Raw genomic sequence first — 20714 nt, forward strand, 5'->3', positions numbered from 1 at the left:
CCCCTGCTGCTCTGTCCCTCAAACTGTTTGGGTTATATTTGGGAAACTTCTTAGCTTTTGGTTTAGTCCAGTTGAGCTCACTTCCCCTGTATTGTGTGTTGTTCTTTCCTTCACCTAAGATAATTTTTGTCTACTATCTAGTGAATACCCCTCTCCCTCCCTCCCCACCCTTGTAATCATCAAAGAATGCTTTCTTCTGTATTTAAGCCTTTTCTTGAGTTCTTATAATAATGGTCTCATACAATACTTGTCGTTTTACAACTGGCTAATTTCACTCAGCATAATGCCTTCCAGATTCATCATTGTTCTTTACCATCGTGTAGTATTTCATTGTGTGTATGTACCATAATTTGTTTATTCGTCTGTTGATGGGCACCTAGGTTATTTCCACCTTTTTGCTATTGTGAACAGTGCTGCAATGAACATGGGTGGGCATATATCTATTCCATGTGACGGCTCTTATTTCTGCAGGACATATTCCATATGGGTTTGGGTTTACGGTACTTCTAGTTTTTTAAGGAAGTGCCAAATCAATTTCCAAAGTGGTTGTATGCACCATTTTACATTCCCATCAGCAGTGCATAAGTGTTACAGTCTCTCTACAACCTCTCCAACATTTAGTATTTTGTGTTTTTTGGATTAATGGTAGCTTTGTTGCAGTGAGATGGCGTCTCATTATAGTTTTGATTTGCATTTCTCTAATGGCTAATGTTCGTGAGCATTTCCTCATGTATCTGTTAGCCGCCTGAACGTCTTCTTTGGTCAAGTGCCTATTCATATCCTTTGCCCATTTTTTAATTGAGTTATTGGTCTTTCTGTTGTTGTGGTATTGCAGTATCTTGTAGATTTCAGAGATTAGACCCTTATTGAATATGTTGTAGCCAAAAATTTTTTCCTGGTCTGTAGGCTGTCTTTTTACTCTTTTGGTGAAGTCTTTGGATAAGCGTGTTTGATTTTTAGGAGTTCCCAGTTATCAAGTTTCTCTTCTGGTGTTTGCACATTGTTAGTTATGTTTTGTTTTCGGTTTATGCCATGTATTAGGGCTCCTAGCATTGTCCCTATTTTTTCTTCCATGATCTTTATTGTTTTAGATTTTATATTTAGCTCTTCAATCCATTCTGAGTTAGTTCTTGTACATGGTGTGAGGTATGGGTCTTGTTTTGTTTTTTTTTTTGCAGATGGATGTCCAGTTATGGCAGCACCATTTGTTAAAGAGACTATCTTTTCCTCATTTAATGGACTTTGGGCCTTTGTCAAATACCAGCTGCTCAGAGGCAGATGAATTTACGTGTGGATTCTCAATTCTGTTCCATTGGTCCTATAGGTCTACATCTGTTGTCATACCAGTACCAGGCTGTTTTGACTACTGTGGTGGTAAAATAAGTTCTAAAATCAGGTAGTGTGAGGCCTCCCACTTTGTTCTTCTTCAGTAATGCTTTACTTATCTGGGGGCCTCTTCCATTTCCATACGAAGTTGGTGATTTGTTTCTCCGTCTCACTGAAAAATGTTGGAGTTTGGATCAGGATTGTATTGTATGTGTAGATCGCTTTGGGTAGACTGACATTTTCACAATGTTAAGTCTTCCTATCCATGAACATGGTATGTTTTTCCACTTATGTAAGTCTCTTTTATTTAACCAGAACAGACCTAAATAATCTCTTTAAATAATTAAAATTTTGCATTGTTTCAGAAACACATTAATTATAATTATTTTGGCATTCATCCTGAGCCTTGCTAGTTCACTGCTCACCACCATTTCTTTCATGTCATATCCTTCCCACTCTTAAGCTCTTTATCTGGATTGATTTCTTATTATATAAAATTCTATTTCTAGTACTTTCTTTCAGAAAGAGTACATAGGTCCATGTATACCGAATAGTTAATGTCTAAAAATATGTCCACTGACTTTATATACGAAAAATAGCATGGCTTACTCGAAGAATTTTGGGTGACAATAGATGTTTCATGTCTTCTGGCATTTAACAAGGCAGAAAATCTGAACTTCTTTTTAGTTTCTATAGATAACTACTATTTTCTTGGGCTTAAATATGTAAAAGACTTTTCTTCTGTATTCTTGAAATGGATGAATTTCTTCAGAATATATATTATGTTGTCTTGTTTGTTAATTTTGCCTTTCTTCTCTCTTCTGTCAGCTCTTACGAATTTTCTCGAATTCTCATAATGAGCATATTGAATCACCTTGCTCTGTCCTTTATCTCTCTCAATTTGCTGTCTTTTTCTCTGAATTGCCAAGCAATTCCTCAAGCTTGTCTCAAGTCTGACTGTGAAATTAGTGTCTAGTCTGCTGTTCACTATCAATATTACATTTTTTTAGAATATTCATCAGTTGGATTTTTCATCTGAAAGCGATCTTTAACAACTGTGGGATGTTCTCATTTCACAGCGAACTACTGAAAACAGGCCTTGGACCATCTGAAAGCTTTTCCCTGTCGTATAGTAAAAGTGTATTTCATGAGATGGCATCTACTCAGATTTATCCAGTTGATCCACTTTTTCTGAACCACTGAATCTTTTCATTTGGTTTTTTTTTCCTTCTTTTGCTGTTCGCTTATCTTGGAGCTGAGAATGAGGTGTTTGTTTAGCACGAGAAATGAGGTGTTCTTCAAAAGGCTTTGTGAATTTCCATTCAGATCTTTCAAATCCAAAAGATGGAAATGGGAAATTCTGGAATTATCACTTTCTTGGCCATATAAGAATTGTAGATGCCTACATAAAAGTAAGGAAGAAATTATGGCCTGAGAGAGCCTGGCCACAAGGAGCTTACTCATCATGCTGAAGATTTAGCTTTACTACATTGTTATCACTTGAACTGGGTGAGGACTACCTCCCTTCTGTAAGTGGCAAGACTGGCCATCTTCCTCTGAACTACAACAGTGTTTCCTCTTTTAATTAGCATGATACCTGGCCCAACTCTGTGTGGAAAGTGAACACTGTGATCTGCCCCTCTGAGGAGTGAAACCAGGTGCTTTCTAAAGGAAAATCAAGAGTTTATCCCTATGGTCTAACCTCTCCCATAGCCTCTCAGCTTAAGGTATTGTTAGGATTTTGCAAGGTCTTTTCACTTCTCACATGGTGTCTTCTATAGTACAGACTACAGAAGTTCCTCAAAAGCACTGGCATGTGGCTAGCATTCTTCCACTTATTCTCCTAGGATTAATATAAGTATTCCCCATTTCATATTCCCTTGATTATTACATTAAGAACTGGGTGGGGGGGGGTTGTGGGAAATGGTAGAAGAGTTCAACACATAGGCTCAGAATGACATCTTAAATCAGAACCTTAAAATTAATCTAATCCTGAGTTTTTGAAGTCTTCAAATTCCTGGTTCTGCCGGGACATTTTAAAGTAAACTATGGGTACCTGTTAAAAGCCATGGCTGTAGAGTCAATTCTGACTCAAAGCAACCCTATAGAACAGGGTAGATCTGCCTCATGGGGTTTCCAAGACTGTAATCTTCATGGAAGCAGACTACCACAACTTTCTCCAGTGATGGGGCTGGTGGGTTCGAACTGCCAACCTTTCAGTTAGCAGCCGAGCTCTTGACTACACCACTAGGGCTCCTAAACTACGTGTAAAGGACCAAAAATCTAAAAATCATGTACAATAATTTACACATACAGGTCATAAAGCAAGGTGAATTTACAAAATGAAGTCATTTGAACTATTTAGTGTTGTTCTTAATCTCCACCAATTAAAAGCTGTTGATTGTTTCAAAAGGTCCATGAAGAAGAAAATTTACTTTGAGGACAAAGTGAGGGCACTCTGAGGACATACTGCTGTTGGGCTTTGTCATAATTCTCTTTTAAGAGGGTGACTTTTTTAGGTACAGCAGACCTCAGAGAAAGTCTATTCTGGAACCACCCTCTCAAACAATATACACCCAAGAGTCAGTATCTTGTCACTCTCATAACTCTGCAACTATGGACAAGCCGCTTCTTGCCTCTAAACCGAACAGAACGGGCTAGATGATTTTTAAGATCTCTTCTAGTCCTGAAATTATAGTCCAAGTCTCAGAGTTTTTCTATAGTATCACGAAAAAACTCTTACCACTTACCAGGAGTTGGGAGTTCTATTTTATTGCAATGATCCTGCTTGCAGCAATATGTTGTAGTTGCAGACCCAGTTCTTGAAGAGGGCGCACATACAAATGGCCTGTCTCGAGGAATTAAGTCGTTTTCCGCTATACACATGCTGTTGTGTATAACTTTGTCTGTGGTCTCTGTGACAGAGACAAAGCAGAGGCCATCTGTCACACATGTAAAATTGTCTTTCGTACAGAGGTGGCAGAAACACTGTAATGCTAGAAGATGAGAACAAGATTCTGTTAGAAAAAGATTTCAAGGTTAAGAGTTCGAAATTATCCAATATTCATTACAATAATACATTCTTAATTCTATTAGAATCACAATTCCTATGTACTGCTCCAAGCACAAAACTCTTCATTCATCTTAGAAATTCTAAATTCTGTTGAAAACTGCACATAGGAGCCCAAAGAAATATGACAAAGTTTGGTGCCAGACTTTTTTCTAAAATTTTTTTGTTTCCAAATATAAAAAATTTTGTGTCTGTTACATGCGTAATCACCAAGGCAAGGAAAGGATTTGCCCTCCCATTTTAGACGAAGTGCATTTAAATTTTTAATGGTCGTACTTGTTCTTATCAGCCCAAACTATGTATTCCCACACTCCCCCTTCGAAGAATAACAGTGTGAAAACACTACTGCAAACTCACTGTACTTAGGAAATGTCATTTGGATGGATTTATAGCAATGAGGAGACCCTGGTGGCGTAGTGGTTACGTGCTATGGCTGCTAACCAAGGGGTCAACAGTTCAAATCCGCCAGGCGTTCCTTGGAAACTCTATGGGGCAGTTCTACTCTGTCCTATAGGGTGCCTATGAGTTGGAATCGACTCGACAACAGTGGTTTTGGTTTTTGGTATAGTAATGGAAATTTACTTATAGTGAACCAATCCCCCTTCCTCTTTGGTAAATCTTGCCCTAATTATCACCAACACTTTCCCATACACATACACACAGACGTGCACACCCTCAACCAGGTGCTGATGAGGTCAGTTGTTTATAGTTAAGGACAGGTATTGGTAGCCTTTAGTATTACTGAAGTTAAAATACAGAAACAGATTTAATGTGCAATCAGATCTAAGGCTATTTTTTTCCTACTGTGAAAATGAATCTCCAACCTTTCAGTCTGCAGACAAGCACGTTAAACCATTTGCAAAGCACACACTGTTTACCAACATCACAAGCAGTGTGGTTTCTGGTTTTCTCTCCCTATGAAATCATAAACTCCTTGACGCAAGAGATCTGTACCAATCATCCACATAAATCCACCTAGCACTATGTCTGGTATATAGCAGCATTCAAAAACTTCTATGATGAGACCAGCATGGTCCACCGTATCTAGAAAAAGAGCAGCTAGGCAGAGGCCAGAAGAAAGCTAACTCTCTGAACAGCTACTTGTTGTGAAGGAAAGGCCTAATTCAGCAGGCCTGGGCTGCTTAAACCCTGCATGTTCCCAAGAAAGGCCCACCTTCACCCTTGGTGAGCTTTGAGTCCTTGAAATATCTTCCAGATAAGAGGGTTTTGTATGCCTGAAACCTTGGGTCACTTGATACCAGTTTGTTCAGACAGATTATGGTTACAGTGTGATTGATGGTAATTGTTTTTGCTCTTGGGGGGACTAAAGTCTAAGTAGCTGAGGTCATTTGTACAGGTACTACATGCCTACATGACTGACCCCCAATAAAAACCTTGGACACGAATGTCCAGATGAGCTTCCCTGGTTGGCAACACGCTGCACATGTTGTCATACATTGTTGCTGTGAGAATTATTAAGCAGGTCCATGCAACTTCACTGGTAGGGGATACCTGGAAGCCTGCATCTGGTTTTTCCTGGACTTTACCTTATATACCTCTTCCCTTTGATTTTAAATCTGTACCCTTCACTGTATTTAACTGTAAACCATGAGCAAAACAGCTTTTCTGAGTCCTGTGCATCCTTCTAGCAAATCATCAAACCTGTGGGTGGACTGTGGCTCACTTAATAAATTCAAACTCAGAAATCCCAAATTCTCCTTGAGTACAGTCGGCCGCACTCTGTATCCGTGGGTTCCACATTCCGTGGATTCAACCAACCACGGATTAAAAATATTTGGGAAAAAAAAGTTCCAAAAAGCAAAATTTGAATTTGCCGTGGCCCAAACATGAGAATGAAGTGATGTGCAGGCATACCCTGCTGTAGCCTCCTGCCATTTCACAGATCCTCAGTCTCTCTCCAGCGATTGTTGTTTGAGCATTGTTTGCCCTGCTCATTCACTACTTGTACTGTGTGCACCCTTTGTTTCTGTGAAAAAATGGCTCCTAAAAAGCAATTAAGTGGTCAAAGCAATCTCTCAAAGGCTGAGAAGGAACATAAAGTACTATGTCTCAAGGAGAAAATAAAAATCTTAGATCTTTTGAAAAGCGGCATGTGAACTGCCTAAGTGGGTCGTACGGTCGGTAAGAAGGAATCCAGCATTCACAATGAAGCAAAAAGAAGCTGAAATTTGTGGAACTATTAGTGCTGGCCCTACAACGGCAAAATGGGTCAGCAAAATGGTTTGTGATAAAGTGCTTGCAAAGACTGAGAAAGCATTGTTAAGTGTAAGCATTAACAACTACTTATATAGCATTTACATTGTATTAAGTATTATAGAGATGATTTAAAGTATACCACATAGGTTATATGCAAATACCACGCCATTTTATATTACGGACTTGAGCAGTGGTATCCATCGGGTATCCTGGAACCGATCCCCTGTGTATACCAAGGGCCAACTATAGCTGCTTCTTGGTTGCTGGTTTAATTAGCAGGCTTGTCTATTATCTTTATAGACCAATAAAGGGTTAGCACACCTGTCTATTATCTTTATAGACCAGCAAAGTTTTACCACTGATCACTATAAAATTTTTTTCTCTTCATATATAGTTCAACTACTTGACTTGACCCTTCCCAAGCATGACGAAAACTCAAGGAAAGTACAAGAAAGAGACTCGATCATAGTCTAACATTTAAAGACCCAATTAAAAAGACAGTTGTTGAAAGTGAGGTCTTGTGATGATTATGCATTCCCTGCATAGAATTTCCTAAGAAGAAATTCTGAACCAGGAATCCATAAAAGTGGCTTCGGGAGTACATGAATTCCATGGAACTGTAGAACAAATGTTTTACGTATATGCACTTTCAGGGAGAAGGTCTGTAGCTTTCCACAAAACTACAATGGGGTCTGTGACCACACAAGAGTAAAACCACCAATGGGTGATTGTCTTCATTCTCTCCTGATTCCTCTGTACTTGATTACTCAGTCATTCAGCAAATGTTTTCTAAGCCTTTATCAGTTACTCTACCAAAAGCTGAGGATTCAAAGATCAATGACACATGATCATGGTCCTTGATGAACTCTGATGACAAGTGAAGGAGAGCATTACAATACTATGTAGTAACTGTTACATATAAAAAATGCTGTATGAATATACTCTCCTAGTTCTAAGGCCTTCACAGCTCCCCTAGAGTATATGCAATAAAGGCTAAATACTAGCCCTAACACTTAGGACTTTAATATTGGGTTCCAATTTACTTCTCACATTACAAATGCTACTGTAGTGCTACAAGCTTCTCACCATTCTCATAATCATGTCCTTCATACCATCTCTCTGCTTGGTCTGCCTTCATTTAAACCCACCCTCTGTTGTCTGTCTCACATCCTTTAAGAAGACCTAATTCAAACACAATCCTCTCCAAACCTTTCCTCTACCCTAAGACAACTGGCAGTACCCTTCGACATGTTTGCATGGCCCTCTGTTCATACATTTAGCATAAGCACAAATCAATCTATTTGAAGTTTACTGTTAAAGTGTCTCTCAGATTATGAAGGGCCAAGTTTTGTTTTGCGTTGTTCTTCCCATTTTTGAATCCTGGACCTCTACGTAGTGATGAGAAAAATATTTGCTAAAGCGACGTTTCCCAAACAGGAGGTCACAAACATAAAGGGAGAGGAAGGGGATTCTAAGAGTTGTTTGCAAGAATTTTAAAAATATTTTCACTTAGAAGATAATCTAAAAACAATGATAAACATTCTGGACCATAAGTAACCACCATCTATGTAAGTACTGTCACTTGGCTTTTACTGATGCTCCTTCAGTTGTGTTAAGATCTCCTTTAAGCCGAATGTACAAGCAAAGGTTTCATAGTAAGTAACTGAACGGGTGAAAAAAAAAAACAAAAACAGGGAAGTTGAACCATCAGAGCATATGGCAATGTAAACCTGGTGCTTTCAGGTCAATTCTGACTCACAGAATCATGACTGTCAGAGTAGAACTGTGCTCCTTAAGATTTCAGTGGCTCATTTTTTAGAAGTAGATTGCCAAGCCTTTCTTCTGAGGTGCCTCTGGGTGGATTCAAATCTCCAACCTTTCAGTTAGCAGCCAAGTACATTAACCATCTGCATCATCCAGGGGCTCCTATGGCAATACAGACATAGCATATTCTAAAACCAGTAATAGCCTAAAAGCCAAAACCATACATGCACTACAAGCATTATATGGATCCTATCTTCATTGTGGAGCCCTGGAGGCACAGTGGTTAAGCCTTCAGCTGCTAGCCAAAAGGTCAGCAGTTCGAATTCACCAGCCGATCCTTGGAAACCCTAAGAGACAGTTCTACTCTGTCCTATAGGGTTTCTATGAGTCAAAATCAGCTCATCGGCAATGGGAGATCTTTGTTGTACAATCTGTGAAAGTTCAGTAGCAGTAAATGTGGTTGTAAACAATCAATGCCTTTTTCCATTCTCACTTTCAGCAATAATTGGTTTAGAGAACCATTTAACGAAGATTTTGATACTGTCATTACGTTAACCTCATCCCGGAGTGAACAAGACAGCTGACATCTCATTAAAATTGGTATATGAGGAATGCTTGCTGGCAAGTGTTTAGTTAGGTATGAGGCCTGATTATTGTGAACTTATCAACAAGGCCTTAAAGTCATTAATACCATCTCGCACCATGTTACTGATGAGAAGTGGCCCTCACAGCTTTTACTATCACTGAAGTTAAAAGTACAGAAACATATTTAATATGGAATCAGACCAAAGGCTATTTTTTTTCCTTCTGTGAAACCTAAACATCATGTGTCACACTGAATAATTGTATTAATTTGAATTTTACTGGCTTTTGTAATTCTCTTTCTATTTAATTTGCAGATTTGGGTTATAGTAGTAGTCTGCCAAAAACATAGGGTTTTATATCTAGACTCATGCTTATACGATTTAAGTAACATTATGAAATACACATTACGTACTTTTTTTTAACTTTCAAAGAGGCTATTATGTTATGGAAAACTTGAAAAAGTCAGTGCTAAAGAGCTTCTCCTAACCACTTTTTCAGTGAGAAGAGCAGGTCACAAGACAAACATAAACATCATAAAACACAAAAGCTTAACAAGGTAAGGATTTCTTTCTTGAGGGGATTTTTAAAATTCTTTCTCACCACCTAAATCAGAGTCTTGACTGAATAATAATAAAAAAATTTTTTTTTTCGTGACTGAATACACAATTGTAATTTTATATATATGATACAGTAAAATCGTTCAGGGAAAAACTAAAACAGCGATTCAAAAATACCCATGGGACAACAAAAAGACAACCCAACCAAAAAATGGGCAAAGGATTTGAATAGACACTTCACCAAAGAAGATATATATAAATGGTCAATAAGCACATGAAAAGACACTCAAGGTCATTAGTTATTAGCCAAAACACCAGTTGCCATCCAGTCAATGCCAACTCATGACAACCCCATGTGTCAGAGTAGAACTATGTTCCACAGTTTTCAGGGGCTGAGTTTTCAGAAGTACATCTCGAGGTCTTTCTTCTGAGGCACTGAAACTTCAACCTTTCAGAATCTCTAACCTTTTCAGTTATCTTTAACCATTTGCACCACACAGGAATGGCAAATGCAACTCAAAACCACAATCTGATAAAAATCAGAATGGCTATTATCAGAAAAATGGAAACCAAGTTTCCGCAAGGATGTGGAGAAATTGGAACCTTCCTCCATTACTGGTTGGATTATAAAATGGTGCAGCTCTTGTGGCAGTTGTCAAAAAGTTAAACTAGGAATTACCATAAAAATATGAGCCAGCAATTCCATTTCTAGATATATACCCAAAGGACTTGAAAGCAGGGATACAAACAGATACTTATACACCCTTGTTTACTGCAGCACTATTCATAATAGCCAAAAGGCAGAAACAACTCAAATGAATCAACAAAATGTAGTATGTAAATACAACAGAATATTACTTAGTCATAATGAGGAATGAAGTTTTGATACATGCTACAACATGGATGAATCCTGAAAACACTATGTTGAGTGAAATAAGTCAGACACAAATGGACATATGCTGTATGACTCCACTTAAAAAAAAATCTCTGTTAGGCAAATGTATAGAGACCAAAACTTACTACTGGTTACCAGGGGCTAGTGGGAGATGGAAAGGGGAAATTACTGCTTTTGGGGCACTGATTTTCTTTTAAACGGGGTGAAAAAATTTGGAAACAGATATTGGTGATGGTTGCAATGACAAATGTTTCTTATATTTTACGTCAACTAAAAAATGAATTCACAAAGATTTCACTATGATTCAGCACTGAAATGAAAAGCTACTTGGTTCAAAGAAAACTGTAAGTCTCACACCAAGAAATGCAATTACTAGCAGAAGAAATTTCCAAATCTTACACAATAAATTACAGTACTTTCAATGTTTGAAGATGTTGGTGTGAAATGAAGGACTGTCAAAACCCAAACATCTAGTTGTCAAAGGAAGTGACAACATTAAAAAAAAAAGTCAGCAGGACAAAATGAGGCTAAGGTCATTGTATCATCGCTTATCTAATCATATTCAGTATCTTATGGTATTAGAGTGATAAATCCCAAATTGAAATCCTAGCTCTTGGCCACAACTATAAAGGACATTTCCATCATTGCCTCATTTCAGTGTGTTTGGAGGTCACACATGGAAGCTCTTATTACTTCTGCCTAAAGCCAGGGCTACCAGGGGTTCACTTACAAGCCCATTTATCTGGCTAGAAAATGGGGAGGTGGACAGCTTGCAAATAGTATATGGAAAAGATTATTTGTACATTTCTATGACTCTGCTGAAGTTATCAAAATTGGTCCCAAAAATCTTATCTTCCCAGGCCCAGAGTTGAGTGTTTACAAAACTTAACATATATTTGAATACTGCCTTTCCTTTTTCGACCCTTATTATTTAGCCTCTCTCTCTTTCCATCTCCCATCTTCCTCCAATCCCGAACTCTACTGGAACACCTCCGAAGTTCACAGTACTGTCCTTCTGGTTGAATTCAGTGTTCTTTTATAAATTTTTTAAGATAGGAGACACAATGACACACCTTTATTAGTTTACAGGACACTAGCTACACTTCCCTAGAATAACATTTCAGCACTCAGCCCTTTGTTACATCTCAGATCTTTATCTCCAAACTAGTCCTAGCCTTTTACCTATATTCCAAACTTGTATTTCTAACTCCCTCCAGGAAACACTGCATATACCTATTAGTGCAAAGTCAACATATTCAAAACCATATACACTACAGCATTATTCTTCTAACACAGACTTCCTTTCCTGATACTTGTATTACACTTACTAATACCTGTGATGAAAAGGCCCCTGGAAAGACTCCTAGTTTCCTCCTTGCTGAGACAGAAAGAGGGATGAAAAGGAGGGTACAATTTGTCTCACCAAAGACTAAACAATCTTTTCACCACTCTTGACTCTTCTGGTAATGATTCTTCTCTTTCTCCTTCCCTGCTTGCTACAGCACAATTATACTTTACTACACAGTGAGAATATTTCCAAGTACTACGAATATGCACAAAAGGCAAGTGGAGGACCTAACATGCACAATGCCCTTTATTCAGTCAACTTGGCTACAATTAAAAGCAGATTACACCAATGTTGGCAAAGGTGAAGGCAAAAACTTAGAAGTTATTCCAGGTACGAATGCCAGTCTCTTACCATCCAACCTATTTGTCCACTCCAGTTCCTCTGAGTAATCAACCTTCCTCTCTTCTCTCCTGTGATGGTTAAGATTGTGTGTCAACTTGGCTGGGCCATGATTCTCAGCATTTATATGTGATCACTCCCAGGCTGGGATCTGCTGTAAATAACCAAACAGCTAAAAGGGAGTTTCCTTCAGGGTGTGGCCTCCATCTGAATATAAGCAGACATCTGACTTTGTGCTCGCTCTGGATCCTGCAGCTGCCTCCTGTTCATCTGACCTCCGGTTCCTGGGACCTGAGCTGTCAGCTTATCTGCTGATCTTGGGATTCGATGATCTTCACAGCCTGTGAGTGAGAGCCCTGCTTTCCGACCTGCTGATCCTGGGTTCACCAGCCCCTGCGGCTACGTGAATCGGGAGAAGTCTCTATCCCAATCCACGGACTTGGGATGTTCCAGCCTCTATAATCGTGTGAACCGTTTCTTTGATATAAATCTTTCTCTATATATATTTATATGGTTTACTGGTTGTGCTTCTCTAGAGAACCCTGCCTAAGACATCTCCATTCCCAATGCCATGCCCCACTGGCCTCTTCACCCTTTTTCACCTCTGGAGTATAAAGCATACCACAAAGTTTATCTTCCTTTTTATGCTTAGTATTTCTTTGACAAGAGTAGAGCCCTGACCACCAAAACACCCTCCAGTCTACTGCCCTCGCTTTTGTTCCCCAAAGCACTCAGTGGTTCTTCTCAACCCACCCCCTTGGGGTTACTCTGCAGCAATAATGTCAAAATGAGTTTGTCAAAGCACACAACGTACAAGTTCCTCAGGAGCACAATTAAGTGTTCTGGAATTCCCATTCTTCACAATGTTATCTATAATTTGTTATGATCCACACAGTCGAATGCCTTTGCATAGTCAATAAAACACAGGTAAACAACTTTCTGGTATTTTCTGCTTTCAGCCAGGATCTGTGTGACATCAGCAATGATATCCCTGGATCCACATCCTTTTCTGAATCCAGCCTGAATTTAGAGACCATCTCAAGAATAGATATGAAGTGTTGAACACTAACAACCAAAGACCAGACGAGTTGTGGAATAACATCAGGGACATCATACATGAAGAAAGCAAGAGGTCATTAAAAAGACAGGAAAGAAAAAAAGACCAAAATGGATGTCAGAAGGGACTGTGAAACTTGCTCTTGAACATCAAGCAGCTACAGCAAAAGGAAGAAATGATGAAGTACAAGAACTGAACAGATGTCAAAGGGTGGCTCGAGAAGACAAAGTAAAGTATTATAACGACATGTGCAAAGACCTCGAGATAGAAAACCAAAAGGGGAAGAACACACTCAGCATTTCTCAAGCTGAAAGAACTGAAGAAAAAATTCAAGCCTTGAATTGTAACATTGAAGGAGTCTATGGGGAAAATATTAAATGAATCAGGAAGCATCAAAAGAAGATGGAAGGACTACACAGAGTCATTATACCAAAAAGAACTGGTGGGTGTTCAACCATTTCAAAAGGTAGCATATGATCAGGAACTGATGGTACTGAAGGAAGAAGTCCAAGCTGCATTGAAGGCACTGGCTAAGAACAAGGCTCCAGGAATTGAGGGAACACCAACTGAGATGTTTCAACAAACGCATGCAGCGATGGAATGTCATACTTTGGTTCTCCTGGGCTTGTTCAAATTTTCTTCAGTTTCAACCTAAACTTGCATACGATCAACTGATGGTCTGTTCCGCAGTCAGCCCCTGGCCTTGTTCTTACTGATGATATTCGAGCTTTTCTTTCCACAAGATGCAGTTGATTTGATTCCTGTGTATTCCATCTGGTGAGGTCCGTGTGTACAGTCACCGTTTATGTTGGTGAAAAAAATGTATTTGCAATGAAGTCATTGGTCGTGCAAAATTCTATCATGCAATCTCTGGCATCGTTTCTATCACCAAGGCCATATATTCCAACTACCAGTCCTTCTTCTTTGTTTGAACTTTCTCATTCCAATCACCAGTAATTATCAATGCATCCCAATCGCATGTTTGATCAATTTCGGACTTCAGAAGCTGGTAAAAATCTTCAGTTTTTTCATCCTTGGCCTTAGTGGTAGGTGCGTAAATTTAAGTAATAGTCACATTAACTTGTTGCATCCTTTCGCTATACCTATTTAATCTGTATGCTGAGCAAATAATTTGAGAAGAAGAACGGGGCATCAGGATTGGAGGAAGACTCATTAACAACGTGCGTTATGCAGGTGACACAACCTTGCTTGCTGAAAGTGAAGAGGACTTGAAGCACTTACTGATGAAGATCCAAGACCACAGCCTTCAGTATGGATTACACCTCAACATAAAGAAAACAAAAATCTCACAAATGGACCAATAAGCAACATCATGATAAATGGGGAGAAGACTGAAGTTGTCAAGGGTTTCATTTTACTTGGATCCACAATCAACACCCATGGAAGCGGCAGTCAGGAAATTAAAAGGCCCATTGTGCTGGGTAAATGTGTTGCAAAAGACCTCTTTAAAATGTGAAAAGTAAAGATGTCAACTTGAAGTCTAAGGTGCACCTGACCCAAGGCATGGTATTTTCAATTGCATCATATGTAAACGAAAACTGAACAATGAATAAGGAAGACTGAAGAACTGCCACCTTTGAATTCTGGTGTTGGCAAAGAATACTGAATATACCATGGACTGCCAAAAGAACAAATCTATCTTGAAAGAAGTACAACCAGAATGCTCCTTAGAAGCAAGGATGGCGAGATCGTGTCTTACATACTTTGGACATGTCGTCCGGAAGGATCAGTGCCTGGAAAAGGACATCATGCTTCATAATACAGAGTTCCAGTCAGAGAGGAAGACCCTCAAAAAGATGGATTGACACAGTGGCTGTGTCAATGGGCTCAAGCATAACAACGATTGTGAGCATGGTGCAAGACCAGGCGGTGTTTCATGCTGTGGTACACAGGTCGCTCTGAGTTGGAAATGACTCAATGGCACCTAACAACAACAAAGAGCCTGTTAAAATACAAGGCACCATACAATGTAAATTTTATTCTAGTCTACATATCATCCCCAAACTTCAAGCTTACAAATAAAAGTCTAATTTTTCTAGACTTTATTCCCAGATAAATTCCATTTATGGTATCTTCAAAACATTTAGGCATCATTTATAATTTAACACACACCTCATTTTGAAAATATGAGTTCACTCCTAAATTCCCAATCTCTTGATTTCCCACATACCTCTGATTTCAGTCTAGGCACAATGGAATTAGCTGAGATATTAACTGATATCTGAGAAAAGCACACTAGGAAGAGGCTGCCTAAATGGTAAAATGAGATATAACAGGGGTGGTTAATACAAAGGCCTTCATTTAGGTTCCAAATAAAATAAATACCGCAAGTACAGGATAAAGATCTGCTTAGCAGATCTGGGGGATTTATTTAACAACAGATTTTTTTTTTTTTTTTAAGTCAATAGCTGCTCTTAACTGTAACCATGGTGGTTAGGGGTGAGTGAGAGAAAACTGGGTACAAAATCCCACATATGTGCAATATTGTAAGTAATCAGCAAGTATCACTTGAATATAAATCTGCCAGGTACATGAGTCAAGAGAATTAAAGTTGAAAATGAAAGGTAACCTAGACATGGAAACACAAGAAAACTTATTGCCATCAAGTCAATTCTAACTCATAGCACCCCTACAGTACAGAGTAGAACTGCCCCATAGGGTTTCCAAGTCTGTAATCTTTACAGAAGCAGACTGGCACATCTTTCTCCCATGGAGCAGCTGGTGAGTTCCAACTGCCCACCTTTCGGTTAGCAGGCAAGTGCTTAACCACTGCGCCACCAGGGCTTCATTCACAGAGACAACAACCCATATTTTATAGCTGTACCAATTAAGTCAATTTATCCTACTCCAATACTAAGTCAAATCGTATGGTTAGGATGCAACAAATTGTTCAAAAAAAAAAAATCTTTTCCTAACAACTACAACTCCTTCCTACAATGGAAATGGCTACTTCAAAAGGTCATGACTTCCCTGTCATTAGATATTAAAACAGAGGCTTAAGTATCAACAATCAGGAGTGGCGTAGGGATCTCCTACACTAAATGAAAGCTTGATCTACAACTCTACTATCCTCATAATAGTAAGATTCTATTATTTAACAAGTTACATCAAGTCATGCATCCATGTTCTCATTTTATGACTACCTCAACTCAGGTTCTCATCTTCAAGGTACAAAAATTACAGCAGTGTGCCTCTTTTTATAATGGCTTATTTATCTATTTCCTCCATTCAACTGTGAACTTCAGGCCAGGAACTGGATTAATGCTTTATGTATCTCTTTATCCCTAGATCGGTACCTGGCACTCAGGAGATCCAGTAAATGTTTCTTGGCTTAAAACTCAAGGAGCATTTCATTAGCATGTGGAGTGGTTGCTACCACCAGGGTCCTCAATAAAACTGTTGAGCAAACAAAATTTTATCCTTCAGTACCTTCCTTTCTGAAGTCCCCTTCCCATTTCTCGGAGCCCTCCTTTCAGCTGTCCAAAATCCTCACTTAGGTGCCTCCCTCAAGCCCATTTCACTTCAAATATCCCATTGCCCAAAATAATCTCTCCCTCAATATAAATAAAGGGCAAGGTGACACTTTCAAAATTACAAATGAACATACCCTCTGAGCCAGTAGGAATGTGTCCTACAGAAATACCTGCACAAGTGCAAATTGGCTTATATATGAGGTTATTAGTTTCCTAATTGTTTATATTAGATTGTTTCTAATCTTTTGCTATGCATCTATCAAAAGAATGGTAAAATAAAATGATGGTTCTGCTATAAAATGGAAGATCATGCGGCCAAAAAGAGAAGAACATAGTTTTCTTTATGTACTGGGTAGACTGATTCCTAAGACACACTAAGGGAAAAATGCATAGTACAGAACAGTGTATTTGATATGGTAACATCTGAGTAATAAAAGAAACGCGTACACACATTCTATTCTGTAACACATCCGGGTCGGCCAAGAATGTCCCTGCAAGTATACAAAGAAACAGGCAGCACTGGCTTCCAAGGGAGAAAGGGAATGAGGCTGCCTAGAGGATAGTGATGCGAGGAGACATTTCACTATACACCCAATTGTAATTTTTGAATTTTCAACAATGTGAGTGTATTACACCTATTCAAAGTTACCAAAAAAAAAAAATTAATGCTTCTCTATGCTCCATTCCCCTTCCCTACACTCCCTTCCAAACTCCAACTCAGCAAATACCCTAAGGAGTACGGCCACTCTGTGCTCATTTCCAAACTTTATATTCTTTCTGGAAAATAATTTGATAAAATACAGTGAAAACCTTTAAAAAGCATATATCTTTTAATTCAGTAAGGAATTCAGTCTAAGGAAACAATAGACGAAAACAAAGATATACGCATATGGATGTTCACTACATCATTCTGATTGAAAAGACAACTTACATGTGACAATAAAGCAATGATACAATCATAAATGCAACATTATATCTTCATTAAAACTGATATTTTAGAAGAAAGTTTAAGCTCAGGGAAATGGTCACGCTATTAACTTAAGAAAGGGCAGGAAATAAAGCTGTATACATCATGGTTACGATTAAGTTCCTGTCAAGTGACCTTGTTTTAGTTCCACCTCAATGAGTTGAGGGGATACATTAATATACAGAGCAAATGTGTACACTCTTCCTTAGCCTTTACCCCAGACCCTGAAAAGAAATAAAGAAACGTCTATTTCTAACAGTGAGTGCTAAAGCAATAACAGAATTTCTTACTTTTCCTCAATCTAAATATAGTTTTATTCACGTGTCTCATTAGATTTTATTTTGACTAGTAGGTACTATGGAGTATGGTAGTTAAGTTCATGGAATTTAGACAAAAAAGACTTAAGTTCAAGGAGTCCCTAGGTGGCATGAACAGTTAAGCTCTTGATTACTGGATGAAAAGTTGATATTTGGAACACACATTTTACAGCTATTTATGCTATACCAATTTATGCTATACCAATACTCAGTCAAATCATAAGGAAGACAGGCCTGGTGACCTTCTTCTGAAAGGTCACAGCCTTTAAAAACCCTGTGGAGCAAGTTCTACTCTGCACACCTGGGGTTGCCATGAGTCAGAATCGACTCGACAAGTATACCATTCTAACAACAACAAAATGGAAATACTGCAAAAGTTGGAATCCGTATAAAGCGGAAACCTGTGCAAGATGGGAAACTCATATATTTTCTATTAATAAAGAGCAAGAGAAAAGTGGGAAGACTGTCAAAGGCGGAAAACTCGCAAGACCTGGAAAAGCAAGGCAGTGCCAGCAAGTTATGGCTCACAGGTTTCACTGTAGTAACACAAGAAGGGATCTGTGAAAAAGAAACTGCCCATCACAGAGGATGACATATAGCAGATGTTAAAAAAAAAAAAAAACCACTTACATTGGAATCCTATCTCTGTCAGTCAACAACTGAGTCATCATTTAACTTACTTGCATCTGTTTCTTAAATTTGTTAATTTGAGATAACAGTTCCAATCTTGGAAGGCTTGCAAATTAAATGAGATAATATACACAGAATACTTAGCATAGTGCCTGGAACAAAATAAAATGCTTAAAAATTCAATTATGCATTCACTCAACAAATAGTTATTTAACACCTGTTACGTGCCAGTCCTTGCTATACAGTTCTAAGAGGCAAAATTCATACAGTACAAAGTAAACCACTGCAGATAAAACAGTAAACATTCATGGTAGCTATTATCTTTCTCCACTCCTAGATACCCATACACAGAGTGTTTCAGCAACATGACTGTTTGAACAGGACTAGCTCAAGCACTTCACTGTAGCAGCAACGGGAGGTACCTACAGAGAAGTATATTTTAAATTCCAACCCATATTAACCAATTATTTAAACACATCCAGATTGTAGCTTTATATATAATACCTCTAATAAAGAATCATAACTCACTGACCCTAAAATGTTCATGCTGCAAGAAACCTGGTAATAATCTAATGCTAGCACCTTATTTTACAAATGAGGAAACAAAATTTCCCTAAGTGGTACAGACATAATCCACATTTATTCTAAAAGCACAGAAAGGAAAATAAAGGGGGTTATTAGATAATCTATGGCGATCTCTCCCAAGTAAAATAAGACAAAGAACTCAATCCCTTCCCTTTGGAAAGCAAGCCAGGCCATAGGAGGCAACTGTAACTTGGTTGTACAGACACTGAGAGGTAATGACGGATGATCCTAAACGGAAGTGGCAAATAATTCTGGGCTAGGGGAATGAGGCATAAAACAGAATTGTGGTAAGAGACGGAAATGGCAACCACCTACCAGCTGCCTTTGAATTAAGGGCAGAGTCGAGTTACACCTGGGCCAGCAAACAGTCAAAGACCTACTGAAGCCACAGTTGAGGAAATGAGCTGACAGTGCTGTGCAGTCAGTAATTTTAGAAACAGACTAAGGCCTGAGTACCTTCTACCAGAAAAAGACAGCACTGGTAGCCTGTGTAGGAAATAAACATACACCTAAACAGACCCTGAATGACCACTTATGTTTTAGGCACCTTAGGAGGACAAGATGATTAGGATGAGACTCCTGCTCTCAAGGAGTTCACAATGTAGAGAATATACATGCCTCTAATAAACAGTAAGAAGCCCTGGTGGCACAGTGGTTAAAGCGATGGATTGCTAACCGAAAGGTCAGCGGTTTGAAACCACCAGTGGCTCTGCAGGAGAAAGATGTGGCAGTCTGCTTCTACAGAGATTTACAGCCTCGGAAACCCTATGGGGTCACTGTGAGTCGAAATCTACTCGCCGGCAGTGGTTTTGATAAATGGTATGCAGACAAAGTACAGGGAGAGCACAGAAAATGGAGACTTTTTTGGAAGATGACACATACAGTTATACAGGCTTTAATTTTCTTGCCTTCCTTATCTGAAATGTTCATCTCCCTGTCAAAGAAAATGCCAAAGCGAGCAGTACAATCCTGGTTGCAGTCTCCTACAGGAACATGGGTAAACTAAAAAAGCCTAGCCAAAATGGCCAATATTTCTAATCACTGAATTCACGGCTCCATTGTCCCATGAGGATGCAAGCATCTAGTGTTAACTGAATTCCTGTCAAGGGAACACTTGCCCTTTAAGACTAAACTATGTATATATGAAAACTGAAGCTTGGGACACACTGTAACCAGCCCAATCAAGTTTTCAGAGGTCAAAATCTAGATGTCTGGAGACCTGGCATTAGGAATATGGATTTCAAATTGTTGGTAGCATTGATGGTTACTGAAAAAGGCCTCCAGCAGGGTGTTAGTTAAAATATAAGGGTATGCCAGGGCTTGATGCTCTTGGTAACAGAAAATAGAGCACAGAAGACTATCTTGCAGAATTATGAAGCCTAGATACAGTACTTACTAGATCCTAGCTATGGTTTAGAATGGTTCAGAGGTGATTACTGTATACCCATTTGCTCCAGAAGACTTTTCCCAGATCCAAGGACTCTAAGCTAAATTAGATGCAAGCACCCATTTGCTTATAGCAAATATTTCCTTAGGGCAGAGGTGTAACAAGTGGAGGTTAGA

The 20714-nt window shown here is 38.8% G+C and overlaps 1 protein-coding gene across 2 annotated transcripts in view; it reads right to left on the bottom strand.

The window, feature by feature from the left end:
• TGFBR1 (transforming growth factor beta receptor 1) overlaps window positions 1-20714 on the bottom strand; it is a 63172-nt gene that overhangs the window by 23766 nt on the left and 18692 nt on the right. For both annotated transcript variants that reach the window (XM_064291673.1, XM_064291672.1), the window contains exon 2: window positions 4077-4322. In XM_064291673.1, the coding sequence (XP_064147743.1) occupies window positions 4077-4322 (246 nt within the window). The remainder of the gene's footprint in view (window positions 1-4076; window positions 4323-20714) is intronic.

The sequence above is a fragment of the Loxodonta africana genome, chromosome 9, assembly GCF_030014295.1.
Source record: "Loxodonta africana isolate mLoxAfr1 chromosome 9, mLoxAfr1.hap2, whole genome shotgun sequence".
Lineage (NCBI taxonomy): Eukaryota > Metazoa > Chordata > Mammalia > Proboscidea > Elephantidae > Loxodonta > Loxodonta africana.